Source organism: Heloderma suspectum, chromosome 4 (assembly GCF_057233095.1).
Source record: "Heloderma suspectum isolate Gila_16-S chromosome 4, 16-S_ref, whole genome shotgun sequence".
In the NCBI taxonomy this organism is placed as follows: Eukaryota; Metazoa; Chordata; class Lepidosauria; order Squamata; family Helodermatidae; genus Heloderma; species Heloderma suspectum.
The window spans coordinates 65,560,972-65,584,996 of record NC_139461.1 but is presented as its reverse complement, the minus strand read 5'-3'; the positions used below and the strand labels follow the sequence as shown (position 1 = coordinate 65,584,996).

The 24,025-nt window shown below is 46.6% G+C and overlaps 1 protein-coding gene across 1 annotated transcript; it reads left to right on the top strand.

Annotated features, from left to right (window-relative positions):
- The first annotated feature begins 4,248 nt into the window (after positions 1-4,248).
- LOC146346952 (DGAT1/2-independent enzyme synthesizing storage lipids-like) lies at positions 4,249-18,935 on the top strand. The gene is made up of 6 exons (XM_084849510.1): positions 4,249-4,579; positions 6,777-6,941; positions 11,785-11,978; positions 14,697-14,757; positions 15,893-16,032; positions 18,831-18,935. Exons 1-6 carry the CDS (start codon positions 4,249-4,251, stop codon positions 18,933-18,935), a joined length of 996 nt encoding a protein of 331 aa, XP_084705636.1.
- Positions 18,936-24,025: the final 5,090 nt, after the last annotated feature.

Below are 24,025 nucleotides of genomic sequence, written 5' to 3'. Positions count from 1 at the left end.
ATTGTTCAGGAGGCAGCAACGAAATCAATCCCAAAGAAAAAGAAATGCAAGAAAGCCAAGTGGCTGTCTGATGAGGCTTTACAAGTACATGAGGAAATAAGGGAAGTGGAAAGCAAGGGAGAAAGGGGAAGATATATCCAACTGAATGCAGAGTTCCAGAAGATAGCAAGGAGAGACAAGAAGGCCTTCTTAAATGAACAATGCAAAGAAATAGAGGAAAACAACAGAGTGGGAAAGACTAGAGATCTCTTCAAGAAAATTGGAGATCTCAAGGGAATGTTTTGTGCAAAGAGGGGCATGATAAAGGACAAAGAAGGCAGGGACCTAACAGAAGCAGATGAGGTTAAGAAGAGGTGGCAAGAATACACAGAAGAACTATACAGGAAAGATCTTCATGTCCCTGATAGCCATGATAGTGCGGTCACTGAACTTGAGCCGGACATCCTCGAGAGTGAAGTCAAGTGGGCCTTAGGAAGCATTAGTAACAACAAAGCTAGCGGAGATTACAGTATTCCAGCTGAGCTATTTAAAATCCTAAAAGGTGATGCTGTTAAAGTGCTGCATTCAATATGCCAACGAATTTGGAACACTCAACAATGGCTGCAAGACTGGAAAAGGTCAGTTTACATTCCAATTCCAAAGAAGGGCAACGCCAAAGAGTGTTCAAAATACCGCACAATTGCGCTCATTTCACATGCCAGCAAGGTGATGCTCAAAATCCTACAAGCTAGGCTTCAGCAGTATGCGAACCGAGAACTACTGGAAGTACAAGCTGGGTTTCGAAGAGGCAGAGGAACTAGAGATCAAATTGCCAACATTCGCTGCATCATGGAGAAAGCAAGAGAATTCCAGAAAAACGTCTATTTCTGCTTCATTGACTACACTAAAGCCTTTGATTGTGTGGATCACAACAAACTGTGGCAAATTCTTGAAGTGATGGGAGTACCAGACCACCTTACCTGTCTCCTGAGAAACCTGTATGAGGGTCAAGAAGCAACAGTAAGAACCAGACATGGAACAACCGATTGGTTCAAAATTGGGAAAGGAGTACGACAAGGCTGCATATTGTCACCCTGCTTATTTAACTTATATGCAGAGTACATCATGAGAAATGCCGGATTGGATGAATCAGAGGTCGGAATTAAGATTGCCGGGAGAATTATCAACAACCTCCGATATGCAGACGATACCACCCTAATGGCAGAAAGCGAAGAGGATCTCAAGAGCCTCTTGTTGAGGGTGAAAGTGGAGAGTGCAAAAGCTGGTTTGAAACTCAACATTAAAAAAACTAAGATCATGGCATCTGGCCCCATCACTTCCTGGCAGTGATGGGGCTCCAAGGAAATGGGGCTCCAAAGAAATGGAAGCAGTGGCAGATTTTACTTTCTTGGGCTCCAAGATCACTGCAGACGGTGACTGTAGCCATGAAATTAAAAGACGCTTGTTCCTGGGGAGGAAAGCTATGGCAAACCTAGACAGCATAGTAAGAAGCAGAGACATCACCTTGCCGACAAAGGTCCGTCTAATCAAAGCTATGGTTTTCCCAGTAGTAATGTATGGCTGTGAGAGCTGGACTATAAGGAAGGCTGAGCGCCGAAGAATTGATGCTTGCGAACTGTGGTGCTGGAGAAGACTCTTACGAGTCTCCTGGACTGCAAGGAGGTCAAATCAGTCAATCCTAAAGGAAATCAACCTTGAGTGCTCATTGGAAGGACAGATACTGAAGCTGAAGCTCAAAGATTTTGGCCACCTAATGTGAAGAGAAACCTCTCTGGAAAAGACCCTGATGCTGGGAAAGACTGAAGGCAAAAGGAGAAGGGGACGGCAGAGGATGAGATGGCTAGATAGCATCACCGATGCAATGAATATGAACTTGAGCACACTCCGGGAGAGAGCTCAGGACAGGAAGGCCTGGCATGCTATGGTCCATGGGGTCACGAAGAGTCGGACACGACTGAACGACTGAACAACAACAAGTAGGCCTCAGTACTCTAAGCCATTTGTACACTAGTAGCCATTCAGAATGGCAAATAGGTTATCTTGTCCATCAAGTAAAATAGTAGGTAGGTGCAATGCATGAACATAAACATTTCCATTGCCTAATCGTTGGCGGCATCTTATTCCACCGATTTTTAATTAAGGTGGAGCTGAGGGTGGAAGAAGACAGTTTTAAAAGTTCAGAAAGAGAAGAGGCCAGAGCTAAAGTGATTTCCAGCGAAAGCCTCCAACACAGCTCTGACAGGAGAGAGGTAAGAGATGGGGATATATATGCATATGAGGGCTGGAAAGGGTCAGGGCAATTTCTATCTTTGCTTGCTTTTTGAGGAGAATGCCTTCTAACTTTTTTCCTTTGAGATCATGAATAGCATACTGGAGATAACTGTGTATATATCTGTAACATTTCCTTTAATGCTTTGATATTAACTAAAGGAAAGCATTTTGTGTGGGAAAGGGTGGGTTTATCTTCCCCCTCCAGGCTATAAATGCTGCACTGTAAATCATACCACCCCACATATATACACTCTTCTACACCTCCTTACACTATAGGCAGGAGCTGGACTGAGTAGGGTTTACCATCCTCGAATCTAATTGCAGCCTAGATTTGTAAAGTTGAAGCAGAATACAGTAAGTGCAGGAAATGTGACATAGGATATGTTCTGAGGGTCGCATCCAGACTCTCCATTCTAGCAGCACAAGGACGCTGCTTGCAGAAAAGGACTTCCACATCCTCTCCTCTCCTCCTCCCCTTCAGCCCCCCATGAGCCCTCCACATCTCCAAGGAGTCCACCAAACCCTGTGGAGGAATTCTGGGGGGCATTTGGGGGACTGCAGGAGAGATGAGAGGATGTGGAAGTGTCATTCCAAAAGCAGGGTCCTTCCGCTGACGGAATGAGGATTCTGGATCCAAGCAGTGAGAAGTTTCAGGGATTCCAGCACTTGCTCATGGTTGCATTTCCTTAGAAGGAGGTCTGGAGACTTTCCACGACATAAGATATATTTACACATAAAACAGGCTGAACATAAGATGGGGGGTGGTCACTAGAGTAACACTCCAACAGATTCCTGCCCCCCATCATCTGTCCAGGGGAACCCATAGTGCCCTGTTTCTCTATTGTTCTCTCCCCAGGCTCCTTGTATTGTCCTCTTGTTCATCGTGCTGGGCCTCTGTACGTGGCGACAATATATGCAGTTTTGACCTTCTACTTCTGGTACAGCACGACATGAGTTGAAACGTATGGCTAGCCCAGTGCCTCAGTGGTTGGGGTGGAGTACTTGCTTATGGGCCATGGAGTACAAGTTGTGCTGTACTTTTTGGCACTGAGACTGCTGAAAGAACCGACAGTGCTGGCAGACTTTAATGCCATAGATTCGGTGTGCACACATAGGAAAGGATGGTGGTTTCCGCAGTTATGCATGGTGGCATGTGTTCCCCTTCCCAACTCTTTCCTGGGTTAGCTGCTGAGGGTCCCGCTTCCGAGAGTGGAAGGCTGGTGTTGATGGCAGCGACTCTGGTGGGATCATCCGGTAGGGATTCCAGACAGAAAGGTGTTAGCAGAATGGATGATCACCCACTTGTGCAGTGAAGAGGGTTTTGCTTTTCTTTTGCCAAGTCTGGATTTTGAGTGGAATGTGCTCCCCTGTCCCCTCTCTTGTTCAAAGCAGCCTTTCTTCAATAGGTTCCCATCACAAGACTTCCCGGTTTTGAGCTCTGCCTCTGAGAGTCATGAGGCCAGGGAGATGCAGCCTCACACTGTGTAACCTGTCTTCTGAGTGATGGTGTGCCTGGGTGGGTTTTATGTATGTGTTGTGATTGGGTCCAGATGTACATGGCCGTTTTTCTGGATTTCCCATTAACTCAATGGGAGAGAATTTAGTTACACCATGACAGTACTTGACCTGATGTCACTTTCCATCTTTGAAGTGGGTGCGCCCTGGGAATAGAGGCGGTTTGGTTGAGATGTACATTTATTCTCCCCAGGACCATTTTGCTACACCCACTCTCTTGGCAACTCCACCAGCAACATTTGCAGATGGTGTGGATTCCTGGATAAGATCTGGGTTGGAGAACAGAAGGAGATCCAGTGGAGGGGGCCGCCACAGCCTGGTGGAGGGCACTTTCCACCAGCGGGGGGAGGGCATCTACCACATCAGATCCCTTCCTGCTGGTGGATTAGGAATGTACTATAAGTCTGATAATTGTGTGCTCTCTTTTTTCCAGGGGGAAACAAGTGAAGAAATTGTGTGTTCATGGACAGGATTTTATTGAGTTTGTCTTTTATTCCGAAGATGGCAGCAGAAAATACCAACTCTACTTTAGTGCAAGAACCTCTGGCTTGGCCAAATTACATTTTGGAAGGTTGTCCAAACTATCTGGTGTATCCATTGATAATGTCAGTAATTTTGACAATATTGTATTATCCCTTTGCTCTAATGGGATTCATATTCTATACTGGTAGTTTATTCTATTTCATTGCTAAAAAAAATTGGGACTTACCAGACGATTTTACAAGTGAACAATGGGACAAGCCAAGGCAAATATTGGGCTCTGTGTCAGATCTTCTAGGAAGGGTGCTGCATGGTAAGCATGATTTTCTCACTTACTCTCCAAGGGGCTGGATTTCCAATTATTCCTCTCTTGCAATATGTCTTCATTTCAGAAGACAAATGAGAATCCAGCTATCCTCTTCTTTTATTGCAACAGTCCATTTAATGTGATTTGATCATGAGCCGAGAATGTTGTGCAACCCAACGTAACTTGAACATTATGGTGAATAACTGAATTTAAGCCAGGCACACACTGTGCTTTCTGTCTTGGACCCAATCCCCATCCTTCCTTCTGGGTGGGGAGCCAAGTGGGTATTAAAGTTATAAAAATACTTCAGGAAAGCTTTCCGAATGGCAGGTTCACAATGCACCTTTTCAGAGATACAGCGTTTGCATAGCACCTGAAGCAGTTGCGGCCTTTGATTTTTCCTAGAGTTGCGTAATGAAAAATGGATCAACTTTTCTTTTGAAAATGCAAGAAAAACCAAACTTGCCTAACGCTTTGGGGTCACTGAAAGGGTATGTGACTCAGAGAGGCCCGTGCGGCAGGCGAAATGCGCCGTGGAGGGAGCAGCAGCACCTGGCTTATGTACGCACACAGCTGTCATCGTTCCTGTCCCTGAGAGCCATTCCTGAAATGGAGGCCGTCATGGACGTGGCTGCCTTGACCCCAACCGCTCCCCGCTGCCATTGCCACCGCCACGCAGGGTGTGCAAAGACAGTCATCCCCACGCGCCATGATTTCTCGCAAACCAGGGTTTTCTGGAGCTCGCCAAGTGGCTGTGTGGCACAGCGGCGGCAGCCCAGTGCTGCAGGGACACGGGGAGCGTGGGATGGCTCCCCTGGTGTGCCATTTCCCAGCAGAATCAGGCTGCTGGCGCCCGGCCAAACAGCTGTCTGCTGCGCTGTCGTGAGCCTGTCTGTGCAGGGAACCAGGGCAGGCAGGATCGCTCCCTCTCGTGCCCTGTCCCCCAGAAGGAGCGCTGATGGCTCCAGAGGGGGTTCAATCCTCTCCCCAGGGATCCCGACCAAGATGGCTGGTGAACTGCTGCGGACGGTGTCCTGAGCGCTGCTAGCAGGGCAGGGGTAGAGCCCTGTGATGAGGAGGAGGATGTGTGTCTGTGTGCGTGAATGGCTGTATCCGAGTGTCGGCGGGGGGAGGTGTGAGTGTGTGAGTGTGTGTGTGCTCGTGCGTGAGGCCACCAAAGGGTTCCATGGGGGCCAATGCTGTCTCCCAGCCCGAAAAGGCCAGCCACCCCAGCTCCAGGGCAACAGGAGCAGCATAGCATGGGAGTTCTGCCATCTTTTTTTTTTTTAAAAGGCAGAAGGGCGAGGCGGGAGGACTGGACCCAAGTGATGTCATCAGGTACAGACCTTAGGACAGAAGTCAAGGGACCCCTCAGCAGAATGAGCAGGACGGAGCAAAGCTGCCGCAGCACATTCTGGAGTAAAGGAATTAATACAGTTGCCATCTGAAGGCAGGACGGCGTAAGCGCATGACCTTGAGAGTCTGACATTGCCTAACTGCACTCCTTCGGGATGCAGCACATCGGGTGCAGGACCACTCATCAGAATGAGCTGCAGAAGGGTGAGCTGTGTACATCCTGTGCAAAGACAAAGTAAAGCCAGAAAACAGCAGGACTGTTTCTGCAACAGAAGAGTCGCATCAGGATAGTGCAGATGCAGACTAGGAGGAAACCAGCCAGACATCCCCGATATCGCTAAAAGGTCCGGCATCATTATCTGACCACGCTTGGTCTCTGAGGGGAAGTCCAAAGGCAACCGTTGCTCAACAGCAGTGGTGGAGCGGATTCCAGTTGGCCCTAATTCCTTCTTGGCCTTCAAAATCTCTCCCACATGCTCCTTTTGTCCTATCAGGCATTAAAAACCTGGAAGAATCTAAACTGAGTTTTTTACTTTGTGAGCATTTTCAGAAATCATTCCTGCTTGTACCTCCTTAATCATGACTGAGGATATAATTTCACCACTGCAGGTTTTTCGGCACAGCAATTGCGAATTTACACTTCACACATTCGCTTCTAAACTTATTTTTAACTTAACAATATACCTTTTGATGCCTTTGTATTTTAAACTTCACATTAAGGTATAGCATTTTACTCGTTGGCCTTCCTTATTCCATCCTCTTTTCTTCTATTAACAAGATCGAAAACAATGTCATCTGCATGTACATGAAACAGTAATGAAGCCATTGCTTGTTGTACCATTTACAGGTTATGAAGTCTGCGGAATAGAAAATCTACCAAAAGGACCAGGGATTATTGTTTATTACCATGGAGCCATGATAATGGATTATTACTTGTTCCTATGGAGGATCTACAGAGTCACAGGAAGATGGTGCTATTCTGTGATTCACCGAGTCATTAATTTTCTACCAGGTAAAAACTGATCCTGTACATTTTGTAAGGGAGCTATTTTTTTAATAAAAGGCCTCCCTGACTTAGGATTCTAACTTGCAATTTGGAATTTTCTCATTGCCCCTTGTTTTTTTTGGAATTTTCAGTACACTGGATATACATTAAGGCTCAAAGTGTACATTGCACAGCATTCTAGGTTTCTTTCCATTTTTAAAAAAATGTATCAGCTGGTGGGTAGAGACAGAATGGATGGGGAGACAGTGCTTAACCCTTTTCTCTCTGGTTTCCCTCTTCATAGCACTGTTTTCCACCCTGGGGGTGGCAATATGGTGAATATATAAGGACCTTTTATCTCTCTCACACACTCACACACACACAGAGGGAGAAACAGGGAGTGAGAGCGTGCTTTTGGGGGACAATCTTGAGCAGAAAAGGAACAGATGGGAAATGTCTGTCTCCGCACACCCTTCTTCTACTCCGATGCAGCCTCCCCTATGCTGCTATTGAGAAACAAAACCAAAAACATAAATGAAGCAAATTTCACAGAACTTCATCTAACATTTAGTTCGAGCCTACATCTGCACCATTAGCAAATGTGGGCTTTTGATCCAATGTGGCCACTCTTCTCAGAAAGGACAATTGAAAGCACTTAAACTTTTTTTAAAAAAACACGCCTGTTATTACCAAACTGAAGGGTTTTGGAAAAAGCAGAATAGCAAAGGCAAGTGGGGTGATTGTAGTGGAATTGTTTGGAAATGGCAGGAACCAGTCATCTCTGTGGCATCCCCCTGCATGCATGAGCAGACCAGGGGTTTACTAGAACTCTGCAGTGATCCATTCCCAGTGGAGAGGATGTAAGGAAAGATTTGGAAGCCTCTGTGCCAGAATACGCTTCAGTTTTTGTAGTCTAGGTCTTGTATACTGGCACAAAATGGTGGCCAAAACAAGAATGGGTATAGTTCACTACAAATGTGGACCGCAACAAACAAGAGCCAGGTGACGATACATCTTGGCCCATGAGGAGACTCTGGCCCCGAGGAAGAGTGACACCCTCCAGCTGCAGCACCAAGGCTAGCAGCCACTTGAAGGAGAATGACTCGTGAATGGGCTGCCACAGCAACCCACTGGAGTGTAGTGATAGGACATAAGCACCCTGGGTTGCTCCCCTCCTCCGTACTTCTTCCAGCATAGTTGCTCAGCACGGCTAATGAAAACAAGCCTACGACACGATGGAAAAGTTCCTAAGTATCATCTCCATACATGCGTGCCTAGTCATAGGCTCTGTTCAGAGGAGGGAAGCACTTGGGAGCAGTGGTGTCAACCACCTGTGTCATCTCCATGCCGAGAGTGTTTCTTGGGATTCAGTTCTGTGGGTCAGTCATGCCGGCAGAAAAGTCCCCAGCGGCTCTCCGGAATCCCTGGGATTCCATCAGTGTCTCAGGGAAACTGTTCTAATACGTATGCTACCCCTGTGCAGGGAAAGGCTGCTGCGAGCCTTAATCTAACCAGGAAGTGATGCTGAGGTCACCCATGGCTATACGCCTGGGAGTCCTCAGCACTGATTCTTAGGGCACCTCTGTGAGCTCAGACACTGAGACTGAAGGGCAGCAGCAGAATCCCTAATCCTGGGGTCTCCAATGTGGAGGCCAGGGACACCAATGTGCCCAGGTTGACCTGCCTACCAGGCTCACTGCCCCTCCTGATTTTTATTCTTCAACATTTTTTACATTAAAAACAACCAACTGGAAGGATGGCATGGTCAAAGCAGAAGGGCAACGCCACCTTTCTTTGGGTTCAAAGGAGTTTCGTTTTTTGGAGCTCATCTCACACCTCTCCCTTGTAATTAGTTCCTTGGGCAAGTTACTTTTCTTTCAGTCTCACCGCTTTGCCTTCTGGGAGTTGGGTGTTTTGTGTCTGGCTATGCCCACTGTGGCAGCAATTCTGTGAATATTAAAGCTCCTGCCGTGGCAGCCATTTTGTGAGAGCACCCACAACACTCTCACAATTTCAAATGTGTAAAGTGACTCAAAAATATATTCACTGTCCTGTACAAACAGTCCAAGGTTTTGCTTGTGTCATGTAAGAAACATGATATCATCAGGTTCCCCTTATGACCTGGACCCCCTGAGCAACTCCTTAAGGCTCTCTTGTCTCTTTAACAGCCCTGCCTTCCTTCTTTTACCTTCCCCTTTCCAATAATGTGGAGTTTAGGCTGGAGACCTGGGGTGATTGACACTCTTTGTTATTCAGTCGTTAAGTCGTGTCCGACTCATGAGTCATGTCCGACTCATGTGCCATGGTCATGGGTGACCCCATGGACCATAGCACACCAGGCCTTCCTGTCCTCTGCTCTCTCCCGGAGTGTGCTCAAGTTCATATTCATTGCATCGGTGATGCTATCTAGCCATCTCATTTTCTGTCGTCCCCTTCTCCTTTTGCCTTCAATCTTTCCCAGCATCAGGGTCTTTTCCAGGGAGTTTTCTCTTCGCATTAGGTGGCCAAAATATTGGAGCTTCAGCTTCAGTATCTGTCCTTCCAATGAGCACTCAGGGTTGATTTCCTTTAGGATGGACTGATTTGACCTCCTTGCAGTCCAGGGCACTTGTAAGAGTCTTCTCCAGCACCACAGTTCGAAAGCATCAATTCTTCGGTGCTCAGCCTTCCTTATAGTCCAGCTCTCACAGCCATACATTACTACTGGGAAAACCATTGGTTTGATTATGCGGACCTTTGTTGGCAAGGTGATATCTCTGCTTCTCACTATGCTGTCTCGGTTTGCCATAGCTTTCCTCCCAAGGAGCAAGTGTCGTTTAATTTCATGGCTACAGTCACCGTCTGCAGTGAACTTGGAGCCCAAGAAAATAAAATCTGTCACTGCTTCCATTTCTTCCCCTTCTATATGCCAGGAAGTGATGGAGCCAGATGCCATGATCTTCGTTTTGTTAATGTTGAGTTTCAAACCAGCTTTTGCACTCTCTACTTTCACCCTCCACAAGAGGCTCTTTAGCTCCTCTTCGCTTTCTACCATTAGGGTGGTATCGTCTGCGTATCTGAGGTTGTTGATAATTCTCCCAGCAATCTTAATTCCGACCTGTGATTCATCCAACCCAGTGTTTCTCATGATGTATTCTGCATACAAGTTAAATAAGCAGGGCGACAATATCCAGCCTTGTTGTACTCCTTTCCCAATTTTGAACCTATTGGTTGTTCCATGTCTGGTTCTTACTGTTGCTTCTTGACCCTTGTACAGGTTTCTCAGGAGACAGGTAAGGTGGTCTGGATTGACACTCTAGACACCGGCTTTAACCACAACCGTTTACTGGTAAATTAAAGCAAGCAAATTACAATTAAAGGTATTTATAGAGGTGGACGGATCACTTTCTTGGCTCCATTCTGGGGATCCGCGGTGAGGGTGATGTGATCCGTCCCTCCCCCCGGAATGCTCCCCGGCCAGCTCTGCTCCCCAGCAAGTCTGTGGAGCCACTGGCCTGGGCCACCTGCAGCTGGACCTCTGTCTGCTGCCGGGCTGCGGCCGCAAATGGTGGCTGCCGTAGTTGCCACCATTTGCGTCCCTGCGTTGCCGTCATAGGTATACATTTACATAGCCTATCACAGCTAATGCAGCAAGGGAAATGGCAGCCACAGACTGGAGCCGCCATTCGCACCCGCGGATGGCCAACAAAAGGTAGGTTCCGTCCTGGGGAGGTTTCGTGGGGTGGCGGGGGGGATTGTTCAGTTCCACCACGGACTCCGGGGGGCTGGACTCACTGGAGACCATGGTGGAATTCTCCACCATCCCTAGGTATTTACAGAATATAGCTGAATGATACAAAAGGCATGAAGAGAAAATAAAGGTTGCAAAAATGCAAGTTCCTTTACCCTAGCTGCACTTAGACTTTTCCAGGCTGCTTCTTCCTACTCTCTCTTCATTCTCTGGTCTTCCTGACTCTGCTCTTACTGGCTCTCTCAATCTCTTTATATAAACTCTTTCCTCAAAACTATAAGTACTGCTACAAACCTGAAGAAATGAAACTTAACTGGAGAAATGAAACTGAAACTTTTCTGGGGAAATGAAACTACTAGGAGTGTATGGATTCCCCACCATCTGTTCTGGTGGGGAATCCATGGGGGGAGAGGCGATCCTCCCCACCACCCAGAATCCTCTAGAGCGGTTTTGCTCCGCTTAGATTCTGGTGGGGGGGACTGGCTTAGGGGCACTTACTTTCCTTCCTGCCAGCCAGAGCCGTTTGCCTCCTCCCTGTCCCTGCCGATTGCCACGTCTTAAAAAAAAAAAAGGTGATCGGGAGGATGTGCCCATAGAACTATATGCAAATAGAGTCATGAATCTTGCATATAAGTCTACGTGTCCATAGGCTTATATGCAAGATTCACAGCTCTATTTTGTATATATGTCTATGGGCACATCCTGCTGATTGCATGTGCAGATAGACTTATACGCAAAATAGAGCTGTGAATCTTGCATATAAGCCTATGGGCACATCCTCCTGATCTCCTTTTTAATTTTTTTTTTCAGACATGGCAATTGGCAGGGACAGGGAAGAGGCGAACGGCTCTGGCTGGCAAGAGGCAGCCGAGTGCCGTTCCGCCTCCAGTCCTCCTGGAGCAGAGGTAAGTAATCCTGATCCGCTGTGGATTCCTGAGGCCATATTCCAAAGAATCCGGCCTCATTTGAATCCGCAGCAGATTTCTCTGATGTCCCTAGAAACTACTCCTGTCAGGGATACCCCCTCCCAGTAGAAAAACCCAGGCCTCTAGGCCTGATCTTTTTACCTTTCCTTGCTTCTGTAAGCCCCAAACATTTACAGACGTGTATTCTCTATTAAGCAAGAATCAATTTTTGCAGGACTACGGATGTATTTTAAAGTCTTTCGTGCTCACTATTACACAAGAGAAGAATGTGTGGAAATTCTGAAGAAAGGGCATCTGTTGGGTGTCTCACCTGGAGGACTTCCAGAGCTTAACTATGGAGATAAGAATTACAATCTTCATTGGAATAAACGTAAAGGGTTTGCTCAAGTAGCCATAGATGCAAAAGTGGTGAGTGGGTTGTCTCTGATTCTCATATTGACTGGGTTTGCATAGGCAGCCAGACGTGGTGAGTTGTTGTATTCCCCAAACCCGATGCGTTTTCTGCAGAGTGGCTTATTTTTCTCCAAAAAGCCAACCTGAGAATGCATGGCTTATTTTGGGGTTGTTCATACCCTCATTTTGTGTCATCTGAACCTAGGAGACTAAGTGTATCGTGGTTGCTGGAATCAACTAGAGTGCTGATTGGCAAGAGCAGCAAAAAACCCTGCCGCTCTTCGTGATCTCGCCACCAGCACCTCCACCTTCCCTCGCCAGTGACTGCCCCGCCACCGATGTCCAAATGGGACCTTTGAAAATTGTTATTAATTTGGTCCTTTGAAAATACGCAAACGTGTTCAGATTATTATTATTATTATTATATGTTCTTTCGCAAGGGCAGCAGGGTGCAGATTCACCTGTCTGATATGTGTAGCATTGTCTTGTGAATTTCCCTGGATGTTTCAGCTGTCAAACGGAGTGCCAAAGTGGAGTAGTAACATACAAGGAAACTGACAAGACGAGGCGGCATATAGGCTAATACGAGTGCAGCTGCCAAGAACCTGGGGAAAATACTGCCGAGCGAAAGGAGGAACCCAATTCACAATTGAGAGGCACCAAAACAAGGGGGAGAAGGAGAGAAGTAGCTGCACCAAAAAGGAGCAGACAATATCTCCCACTTGGCGATGAAATCCTCCTGCTATGAAGTGTTAGACTAACACTTGTCAACATCTTCCTCTCATTCAACACTTCCCCGAGTCTCCAGCAAGCCCACAAAGGGGAGATGTTGGCTGCTTCCCTTTTCATGGCTCTTCAGAGCAGTTACTGAGGTTGGGCCTGTTTCCACTCTGTTGACTGCCCATTGTTTACTTACAATCGGTGGTAATCTATTTACTTACAACTGCTTGTAATCTACGTACTTATGTCACAGGCTAATTGTGACCTCATCATAAGCCACATGCTACCACGAGGCAAGCAGGTTATGTGTATTACCTGGCCACAGGAAGAAGCAAACTGTATGTGTCCTCATTCCTACTTTTCTATATTTCTCATTCCTTGCACCAACTTTACAGAGGAAACGATGCAGATAACTCCACATGGTTGTGTATTTTGAAATTCTGGAATATTTGGTACATCATCTCCATATTTAGCTTAGGAAATAGTCCAGCCAACCTTGTGAATAAGAGGCAGAAAAGCTACCTCTGAAATGTGCAAATGTTTAAGGACCAGGGAGCTCCACCAGGGAGTGCCCTTCCTGCCATCCTCAACTTCTCACACCGGGGAATGTTCTAGAGACCCAGCACTGGGAGGCCCGCAAAATGACCTGGGAACTCTGGACGCGGTGCGGGGTGTCCTCAGAGTCTCCTTGCGCAGACTCAATTAGAGGCCCAGGGAGAAGGGTGGAATGGACTTCTGCCCGCTCCCTTCAGCCTTAGAGCTACTGCAGAGGCTTCTCATGGGTTCCGGAGATGAATTCATGCATCTGTTTTAACATACTTTTGGCCCCCTTGGGGCTCTTTCAGAAGGAATCTTCACCATCATAAGGCATTTCCTGGCCCTCCTGACAATGATGCCTTCCCTTGGGAGCCAGGGCAGGTGTCAGCAGTGTGCTCTCTTTGAGCACAGCCATCCCAGCATTTGCCTAAGGCTGACAGCATCTTTCGGAGGCACCGATCAGCCTTGGCAAATGTGGATAAAGGCTGTACGGCCAGAAAGTATAAAGAAAAGAAAAGAATCATGACCATTTCTTTAGATTTATCTTTAGGTTTTAAGTAAGCTAAATGTACATCCCCCTTGTGGATTGAGGGTTTATTTGTGGTGTAATTTTGTTCAGCCCTGTTAATGATCTTCTCAACTGCAGTGTGTTCCTTTTAATTCACCTCCTATGCAGTTCCAGCCCTTCAACTGATGTACTTATTAATTTGTTTCCTGTTCAGGCAAGAAGCTACTTCATTCAAAACATAAAATTCTGTTTAGTGATGACAAAGAACGCTGAACTATGGCTGGTGTCTTCTGAAGTAGCCAGAGATTAATTGCTACTATATTAAATCCAAGAAACGTAACACCAGGTTACGGTAAAAAAAAAAAAAATACATTTCTTCAAGTAGAAAAGCAAAGATGCATTTAACATCCTGCCTAGTTTGGTACTAAGAAAGAAGTTGACAATACATTATTCGTAGTGTGCTTCCAGATGGGGCTTTTATACTGCCATCACACTGCCTCCTTCATGAATGTTATGGGCTGTTAAGACAGAAAAACTGTTAGAGGGCCATGCTGCCTTCTTGTTGGATGCGAGGACAGGGAAACTGAGGGACAGCTCTGTCCTGTCCCCTGTTTCCAGGTGCCAAGTCCAGTTCAGTGAGCCAGGAACTGAGCGTCCAAACCAGGCCTTTAAGTGTGACTATGCCACAACCAGGTTCAATTTTGCGAACCTCAGGAGCAAAAGAGGAGTAGTAACTCCATGGAGAAGGGAGGTAGCAGGACATCCTTGGGAGATAGGAGCCTGGTCTGCCATTCCCCATTCACTTCTCCAAATGACCCTTCAATACACTTAGCTGGTGACAGAACCCTAGAGGATATCTATCAAGTTTCTCCTCTCCACGTGTCCAAGCTCTGCATTTTCAGTGATCTACATGGGCTGAAGCGACAACAACAAAGTTGTAATAATGTCTGTCTTTTGATCTCTTTTAGCCCATCATCCCTATATTTACACAGAATCTGCATGAGGGATACAGGACATATGGAAAGATACGTAAGTTCCACTTCATACTTTCTTAGGAGCGTGTTTTGTAGATAGCATACCTATGCACCCTTAGTTAGGAGTAATCCTTGTTGAATACAGCAGGACTTACATCTGAGGAAAAAAAGCAAGAGGTCAGGCTGTAGGTATTTTTTTAATCTAGTTTATGCACATAGGAATTTGGTAGGCTTCCATATCTATTCTGAAAGCTGATTAAAGTGTGGTATACGTGGGTTTTCCCTTCTCCTACATTTTTATTATGGAGAATGGCAATGGATGTGATGCAAAACTTTACATGTTCTCAGAGGCTTTCCATACATTTCTCTGATGGGAAATACCTGTGAATGCATCAGTATTCATGCTTTCAATCCACAGAGCTTATAGACTGCAGCCATGACATATGTGGTGACTCATGCTAATTTCCTCAGACTTTTCAAAACAGATGCTACATGTGCAAGCAAAGCCCCGGCTAATTTAAAGAAGACTCTCTTCAGTCTCTCAATTGTTTGTTGTTGTTCAGTCGTTTGGTCATGTTTGACTCTTCGTGACCCCATGGACCATAGCACGCCAGGCCTTCCTGTCCCCCGCCCTTTCCCAGAGTGTGCTCAAGTTCATATCCATTGCATCGGTGATGCTATCTAGCCATCTCATCCTCTGTCATCCCCTTCTTTTGCCTTCAATCTTTCCCAGCATCAGGGTCTTTTCCAGGGAGTTTTATCTTCGCATTAGGTGGCCAAAATCTTTGAGCTTCAGCTTCAGTATCTGTCCTTCCAATAAGCACTCAGGTTGATTTCCTTTAGGATTGACTGATTTGACCTCTTTGCAGTCCAGGGGACTATTAAGAGTCCCCTCTTTGCTTTCTGCCATTAGGGTGGTATCATCTGCGTATCTGAGGTTGTTGATAATTCTCCCGGCAATCTTAATTCCGACCTGTGATTCATCTAGCCCGGCATTTCTCATGATGTACTCTGCATATAAGTTAAATAAGCAGGGCGACAATATACAGCCTTGTCGTACTCCTTTCCCAATTTTGAACCAATCGGTTGTTCCATGTCCAGTTCTTACTGTTGCTTCTTGGCCCTCATACAGGTTTCTCAGGAGAGTCTCTCAATACCTCATCCCCAACTTATGTTGATTTCATATACAGGTCTAATGAGATGGCTTAATGAAAAAACTGGGTTTGTAACTTTTCCTGCATTTGGATTCTTACCAGTCAAATTTCGAACATATATTGGACAACCAATTCCATATGATCCAGATATAACTGCTGAACAACTAGTTGAAAAAGTAAGTGCCCTAAGATTCTGGGAAACCATGAGGAGAAGGTCATGTGAGTGTTGGGAATAATAATCATGAATGTTTTATTCATTTATCATACATACTAAAAATGAATTCAAATTGTCTAGTGCCTATGAGGTTGGAATCAACAAACTGGCTCACCCAAAAATGAGACAGTAATCTCTACATTCACATGGGACTCCCTGGGTACACAGAAATATGTAAGTCTGTAAGTAAAAATTTCTTTAAGTTTGAACCTCTGCCAACCCCCACACTCAGTGTCCTGACAAGCAGCTGTAAGCCTGCAGGATGTACAGGATACTGAACTGTACATTGAGGGGTGTTATTGAGTGTCCTCTCTGACCACGCATATGCCCATCCACACATTCGTAGAGACCCACATTTAAGACAGCAATCCTCTGGTCCCTGGTAGCATCTGGAGCTCAGATTCTGGAGCTCAGAGGACAGCTCAGATTCCCCAATCCAAAGTTGGAGTCAGTGCTCTGACCTTGGATCGCAGAGTTGGAGCTCCCCACCCCCTCCCCCTCACAGCTGGAGCAGAGGGAACAGTGCTGGCTGCCTCTCCGAAGTCCCAAATGCAACCTTGGAGAGGAGGGAAAGGGGGCGTTCCCATGGGCGGGGGAGGGGAGGGGACTGGGGAGGCCAGCTAATGAGGAATCCTAACTTTTATTAGAAAGAATTTCAATGAATTCAAATTATAGTAATCTCTTATAAATAATTTTCTGGACAAAGCAATTGAATAAAGTGATTTATTTAAAATCACCAACTCTACATTCTTGACATTTGATTAATCTTGTCGCTAAATGACTTAGTGGCAGAAGTAATTACTGACTGTTATAGCCTTTACAGATTGAATGGAAACAGGTCCTACATCTGGGAAAATCATGCATTTTTTAATGATGGGTAGGAAGGACAAAAAAGTAGAAAAGGATGAAGATGAAGCAGGAACATCTAGTCCATCAGCAGAGGAATGCTAGCACTATAACCAAATAATTTGAAGAATATGTAGTAGCTCCATAGAAGGTGTTAAGGAAACTGAGCAAACACTATTGCAAAAGAAAGAAGAGAAACAGAAGGAGGGAGAAGTATGCATGCTGATGACATGCTAATTTCAATAATCATAGAATAGGAGGGTTGGGAGGGGCCTAGAAGTCCATCGAGTCCAACCCCCTGCTCAATGCAGGAATCCAAGTCACAGCATCCCTGACAGATGGCTATCCAGCCTCATCTTGAATGCCAAATAATTTAACCAAATAATTTGAAGAATATGTAGTAGGCACAATAGAAGGAGTTAAGGAAACTGAGGAAACACTATTGCAAAAGACAGACGAGAAACAGAAGGAGGGAGATGTATTAATAACAAACTTTATGAAAATACAGCCGTAAAAGGCAGCAACTTACAAAAGGTAATGCTTTACTGCCACAAATGGCATAAAATATACCAGTTATGGCTGGAATTTTCCTGTGATAGGCTAATGGCAGCTTCCATTAGCCTGTCACATCTTTTTGAAAGCTGGAGAGCCACCCTCTTGCGGATGCCAAGGTGAAAGCGGCCAGTCCTCTATGGACTCCAGAGGTTGGATTCTTTGGAATCCAGCCTCATTTGAGTCCGCAGCAGATTTCTCCAGCATCCCTAATGATGACCTATGTCGTGACAGACAGGGAAAGTGCGACCCTGTTGATTCTCCTTGAGTTCTCAGGGGCTTTCAGCATCATCAGCCATGGTATCCTTCTGGGATGACTGTCTGACCTGGAAGGGTGGAGTCCTTGAGGTGGTTTCATTCCTATTTGGATGGTCAGCTCCAGAAGGTGGTGCTTGAGGGATATTGCTCAACTCTGCGGCCTGTGTAGTGTGGTTCAGCGGGGGTTGGGTTTGTCTACCATGCTATTTAACATCTACATGACTCCATTGAGTAGGGTCACCTGGAGTTCTGGAGTATGTAGCCATCAGTATGCTGATGACACGTGAATTTCAATATTCATAGAATAGCGGGGTTGGAAAGGGCTAGAAGACCATCGAGTCCAACTCCCTGCTCAGTGCAGGAATCCAAGTCACAGCATCCTCGACTGATGGCTACCCAGCCTCGTCTTGAAGGCCTCTGGCGTGGGAGAGCCCACACCTCCCTAGGTAAGAAGACTCTCTGCGGTCTCCCAGTGTGATCCCAAGCTTATCTTACTTTCATATAGCGTAAGAACTCATGGTAAGAACTGGGCTTGTAACCTTTCCAGCATAAGGATTCTTACCAGCCACATTGCAGACGTGTACTGGAGAACAAACTCCATACCATTAGCATATCAAACCTTTTTGAAAGCTGGAAAGCTGCTCTACAAACTCCAGTGGATGCAGCAGGGTTGCAGAGAAAACCACGGGGCCCCAAGTGGCCTGGACGTCTCTGTGGCAGAACCCCCTCCGGAAAGGACGTCGCGGGGGTTGCCCATCCCTAGTCATCATACTGGGCGATCAAAGCAGTTTCCATGCCAAAGCCCCACTTGAGCCACGACTCACATGGAGCCAGATAAACAGTCTCATCCAAGAGCATCTGGAGCTGATGTCGAGTGAAGACGGAGAAAGGAAATGATTGTCACTCTCTGCCAGTATACAACAGCCGATGGTGGCATGATTTCTCCAACATAGGTGAAAATTGGACTAGAATGCTAAATTGTAATGATGCGAACAGGGGAAGTTTAAATGACTTGTTAGAATTATGGCCTCTTTTATAGCAAGGCCCTAAGTATACCTTTGATTCTAAACCTATGGGGTTTCCCCCCCTCTTTCCTTCGAATAGGCAAAAATTGCATTCGAAGCTTTGCGAGACAAACACCAGAAAATACCAGGAAATGTACTGAGAGCCCTTGGGGAACGCTTTGGGAAGCGTCACAAAGATGAATAGTGTGAATAATGACCTGCATGGATATGACCTCTCTGCAGTGATCCTCCCAAGCAGCTCTAAATGGATTCGGATGGATTCCAGAGGTCTCGGTGGATTTTCATGCTGCTGGGGCTCATGCTCCTGTTGAAGCCCTGAGCACTCGTGGAATGCAGAGATGACTAGGAGCTTTTCTACATGAGGCCTTTGTTGTGTGCTCATCATTCCCTAATTATAGGTGTTTATAGATTTTTGAGACAATGGTGTGACCGTACAGTTTCACTTCCATTTGTAATCTGCACTTTCTGAGAGCTTTTTTTAAGACCAGGGAAAATGGGGTATTATTTCTGATTGTAAAAGAAAGGGTGATTTCCTTGTGTGTATTTGTGCTATTTTGGTATACTACAATGCCACCTAGAGGTTATGTAGTGGAAAAGCAGTAAAAGAAAGACTCCTCCTGTACCGGTTTAATCTCAGTTTAGCGAGGAAACAGAAAGTCGATGCAGAGGATTAACAGCCTCGTGTAGAAAAGCCATAGGGCAGTTCACATTATCGTTGTCAAGCACCCTCTCCCTCTGAGCAGATCATGGGTAACTTCCCACCGGAGCTGGGGACAATGAAGTAAGAGGGAAGATGGCTAGAATGCAGGTGGAGGAAAACTAGTGCCAAACCTGACCGAACCCAGGTTAGAACTCATCATCGAGCCAAACTTGTGGGGATGATGGTGGCAAATAGGGAGATCTTTTCCATTAGCCCTGCATCTTCTCAGTGTTGTGCAGAGGACCTTTTCCAAGTGGTTCATGTTCTTTTGCAATCTGGGGAGGGAGAGGTGGTGGAAACCTTGGTAGATTGCTGTGACAGGTTTGCACAACACTTTGAAGATAAGATCATTTACCTTCAGCATGACATGGACACCACTGTTAATGTAGTTCCATTAGTAGACGTGTTCAGGGCACCATCTGATTCAGTTGTAATGGATGGGTTTTGATGGTTGAGGCCTGAAGCTGTGGACAAGGTGCTTGGCCAAGTCTGTCAACCACCCTTCATGCCTTCTTATGTCTAATAGGGAGAGAGTGTCCAGTTAGGTCCAGGAGGTTGTCAGCTGCTTTAAAGGAGGCAGTTATCAGGCCACTCTTGATTAAGCCTCACACAGACCCTGAAGATGTTAATAACTATTGGCTTTGTTAGAGGACAGTAAGTTGCTAATAGCCCCTTCCTGGGCAAGGTGCTTGAGCAGGTGGTTGCTGGCACTAATTATCAAGTTCCAATTCTGCTGGGCTTCAGGGCTGGTTTTGGAACAGAAACTGCCAAGGCCAACTTGTGGGATGATCCTGGCCAAGAGAGGGAGAACAGGTGCGTGACCCTGCTGATTCTCTTGGACCTCTCAGTGGCTTCGAGACCACCCACCCTTCTGAATCGTCTGTCTGGGCTGGCAGTTGGAAATACTGCATGGCAGTGCTTCTGTTCCTGCTTGGATGGGCAATTCAAGATGGTGGTGCTAGGGGAGTATTGCTCTGACCCTTGGCAGTTATCCCACGGGGTGCCACAGGGCTCTATCTTATCCCCCATGTTGCTCAACAGCTACATGAAACTGCTGGGGGAGGTTACCACAAATATGAACTGAGCTGTCACCAATATGCAGATGACTCCCAGTTCTATCTCTCCTTTTCACCAAATCCAGGTGAGGCCGTGGGTGTTCTGACCCAGTGCCTGGGTGCAATATGGACTAGATAAGGGCCAAAACACTGAGACTTGATCCAGATAAGACAGCGTTACTGTTGGTGGCTGGTTCCTCTGCCCAGACGAATGATATTCAACCTGTCCTGGAGGGGGTTGAACTCCCCTAAAGGATCAGACTTGTAGTTTGGGGTGCTCTGAGATCCAGCATTGCTTTCAAGATACAGCTGGATTCACTGGCACGGAGCACCTTTTGTCAGCTTCGGCTAATGTAGCAGCTACAGTCCCACCTGGACAGAGTTAGTCTGACTACAATTATCCACCCTTTGGTAACCTCTCTTTTGGATTACTGCACTGCATTATGCATGGGGCTACCTTTGAAAATGATCGGGAAACTGTAGCTGGTCCAAAATGGCACAGTAAGATTGCTAACAGGGACTGGCTAATGTGACCATATTATGCCAGTGCTTTATGATCTGCACAGGCTCCCAGTCCATTTCTGGGCCATATTCAAAGCACTGGTATGAACGTACAAAGCCCCAGACAGGGGCCAGGCTTCTTTCCATATATGTCTCTTTCCATATATACTTCCCTGGACCCTAAAATCATCCGTAGAGGCCCTTGTCTGGGTGCCCTTGCCGAAGGAGGTGAGGCCCGTGGCTACTGAAGAGAGGGCTTTATCAGTTGTGGCACCCTGCTTGTGGAATGACCCTCCCAGCTAGGCTTGCCTCTCTCTCACTGTGGGCTTTTCAGTGCCAGGTAAAGACCTTTTTATTTTCCCACACTTCTTAGCCCTTCAGTTTTGAAAAACCTGTTAGTGTGTTTTCAGGTCTTTGCACGGCTGCTGGCTTTTTTCTTGGTTACTATTTTGGTTTTATTCTGTTGTAAATTTGTGGTTTGATATTATGATTTGCTATTGTATGTTATCATTCTAAGCTTTATCCAGTAAACCGCCCAGAAATGTAATGAATAAATAACATGTGGAGCTGTTCTCTCATGCCTTTGTAGCACTGACACTTGAGTGTCTAGCTCTCAATACATGACGCTTTCACATTCTCAGACCTAATTCACATTCCCAGTCCCAACCTCTCCCTAATCCCACCCTTGTTTCTGTATTTTCCCTTGACTGTAAACTAGCCATGAAACCAATGGTCTGCAGAGCCTTTGGAGCTGGCCCATGGCCTTTCCTCCGTGCCCATGCTCACCCCAGCACAGCACTGAGGTTTTGAAAGGAGAAGAAGGTGCCACTGGCAACAATGAGACAGCAGCCAAGGAGGGTGGCTTCTTGGGGATGGCAGCTGGGAGGGGAAGGAGGTGTTTATGAGTGAATGGGGACCCTCTCCTGTTAAGATGACCACCCCATAATCTTTCTCTCTTAAGATCTTCCCCATGCCACACCTGCTCCCTTCAGAAGTGATGTTCTTGAGACACACAGAGAGGGGTGGGGGGAGATTTTGGCTCCACCCAGCTCTGGTATGCAGTTCTCAAAACAGGCCCAGCACATAAACAGTTCCCCAACAACGCTGTAAACAGTGTTTGTGTCCCTTGTGGGCTGTCCACGGAGCATAACGCCTTGTTAGTGCTAAACGTACTATCAATAGTATTAATTCTACTCCGTTGTTTAGGGTTTTCTTCTTGTATTCTTTTCATGTGAGATGCCCTGGAGTTGAGCTGAAACATCTAGCCAGGCCTATTTAAATCAAGTACTTCAGATACATGTAAAAATAACACAGACTTTGTTTTCTTCACTATGTTCACACGCAGCGAGCAGGTGGAGCGGGTGCAGCCATGAAGTGCTAGGAATCTTTTGCCCCTTCCCCCAAAGAGCCTCACTGCATGCTGCAAGGAAAACTTCCTCATCACCCCTTTTGTGCCTGGAGACTCCGGGGGTCCCATCCACCAGGCCCCAGAGGCACAGAGTATTAGGACAGGGATACCTCTTCTACTCTCTCCCCAGCCAGCCAGTTAAACAGTTGGAACTGTTTTTCTGCCTTTTCCTAAGACGTTGGTGGACTTTTCTATGTTTTACCAAATCTTCCTTGCTCTGGGGAGATTTGGCAATGTCTGGGGAGATGTTGAGCCTACCCCCGCTCACTTTCCGGAAGGCACCTACATTACAGAGACACAAGAAGAGGGTTTTTAGGCACACTTCTTCCTGGCTGAATGAGAACGTTGTTGTAAGGGGGAGCGTCCACTCTCTCGACTATTTGAAAAGAGCTTATGAAGCAGCATGAACGTACCCACAAAAAGTATAAGTGAACCAATACTTAAGGAGCAATCCTGTCTGGATCGACGGTCACCTCCAATCCTGTGGGCGACCACCTATCCAGCACAGGGAAGGAGGAGCAGTGAGGAGTGGATCTCCTCACAGCTTCCCCTGCCTGCTTTTATGGCTAGACAGCCAATTCCGGCTGTCTAGCGATGGGACCTCAGGACATGGGGAAAGGCAGCCAGTCGACACATGGGAATTGTTGTACTGGCACTTCCGACCTCCCTGCCCCACCCCACCCCTGGGAATGCCCCATTTTCCCCACCCTGCACTACTCTTCCAAGCACAGAGCGTGGGGCCGATCCGCGCTGCCTACAAGGCAGTGCAGGGCGGGGAGGTCAGTTCTTCGGGAACCGACCTTGGCGCACGGGCTCCAAGGCCGTTTCTCAAGAGCCAGCCACTCCTATGGCAGTCTAGCCGCAGACTAGAGGCCATGGGATTGTGCCCTTGGTGGATTTCATCTGGCGAGGAAACTTCCTGCTAGATTACTTTAGCAGCTGTGAACTCGTATGTGAAGTTATGAGACACATTTCCTCAAGTGAGGACCCACCTTTTGTTTTTAAGCACTATATGCCCAACATGGGTTCATTCCTTCATCTGCTGTTTTGGGAGAACTGGACCGAAAAGTTCCCAGTTCCTTGGAAAGGTAGTGAGAAGTGGTAGCTGCAGTTGATTCTAGCACTGAAATGCTTCCCCGTGCACACAGATGTTTAGTAGACCGATACAGAGTAGATGCCCCTTCATGAATCACTGTCTTGTTGTGGTGTGAAGGGGCTTGCGTAACTCAGTGAAGCCATACGCTATGCCATGCAGGGCCACCCAAGACGGACAGGTCATGGTGGAGAGTTCTGACAAAATGTGGTCCACTGGAGAAGGAAATGGCAACCCACTCCAGTATTCTTGCCAAGAAAAACCCATGGAACGTATCACAAGGCTAAAAGAGATGACGCCAGAAGATGAGCCCCTCAGGTTGGAAAGTGTCTAATATACTACTGGGGAAAAGCAGAGGGAATTTCCAAATAGCACCAGAAAGAGTGAAGTGGCTGGGCCAAAGCCGAAGGGACACTCAGCTGTGGATGTGTCTGGTGGTGAAAAGAAAAGCTGATGCTGTAAAGAACAATATTGTTTAGGAACCTGGAATGTAAGGTCAATGAATCAAGGTAAGCTG

Bases quoted from the DNA above. Each gene is read 5' to 3' on its own strand.
- LOC146346952 (XM_084849510.1), top strand. From the start codon at position 4,249: ATGGACAGGATTTTATTGAGTTTGTCTTTTATTCCGAAGATGGCAGCA. The intron at 14,758-15,892 runs GTAAGTTCCACT...TTTCATATACAG, and splicing joins CAGGACATATGGAAAGATAC to GTCTAATGAGATGGCTTAAT. The intron at 16,033-18,830 runs GTAAGTGCCCTA...TCCTTCGAATAG, and splicing joins CTGAACAACTAGTTGAAAAA to GCAAAAATTGCATTCGAAGC.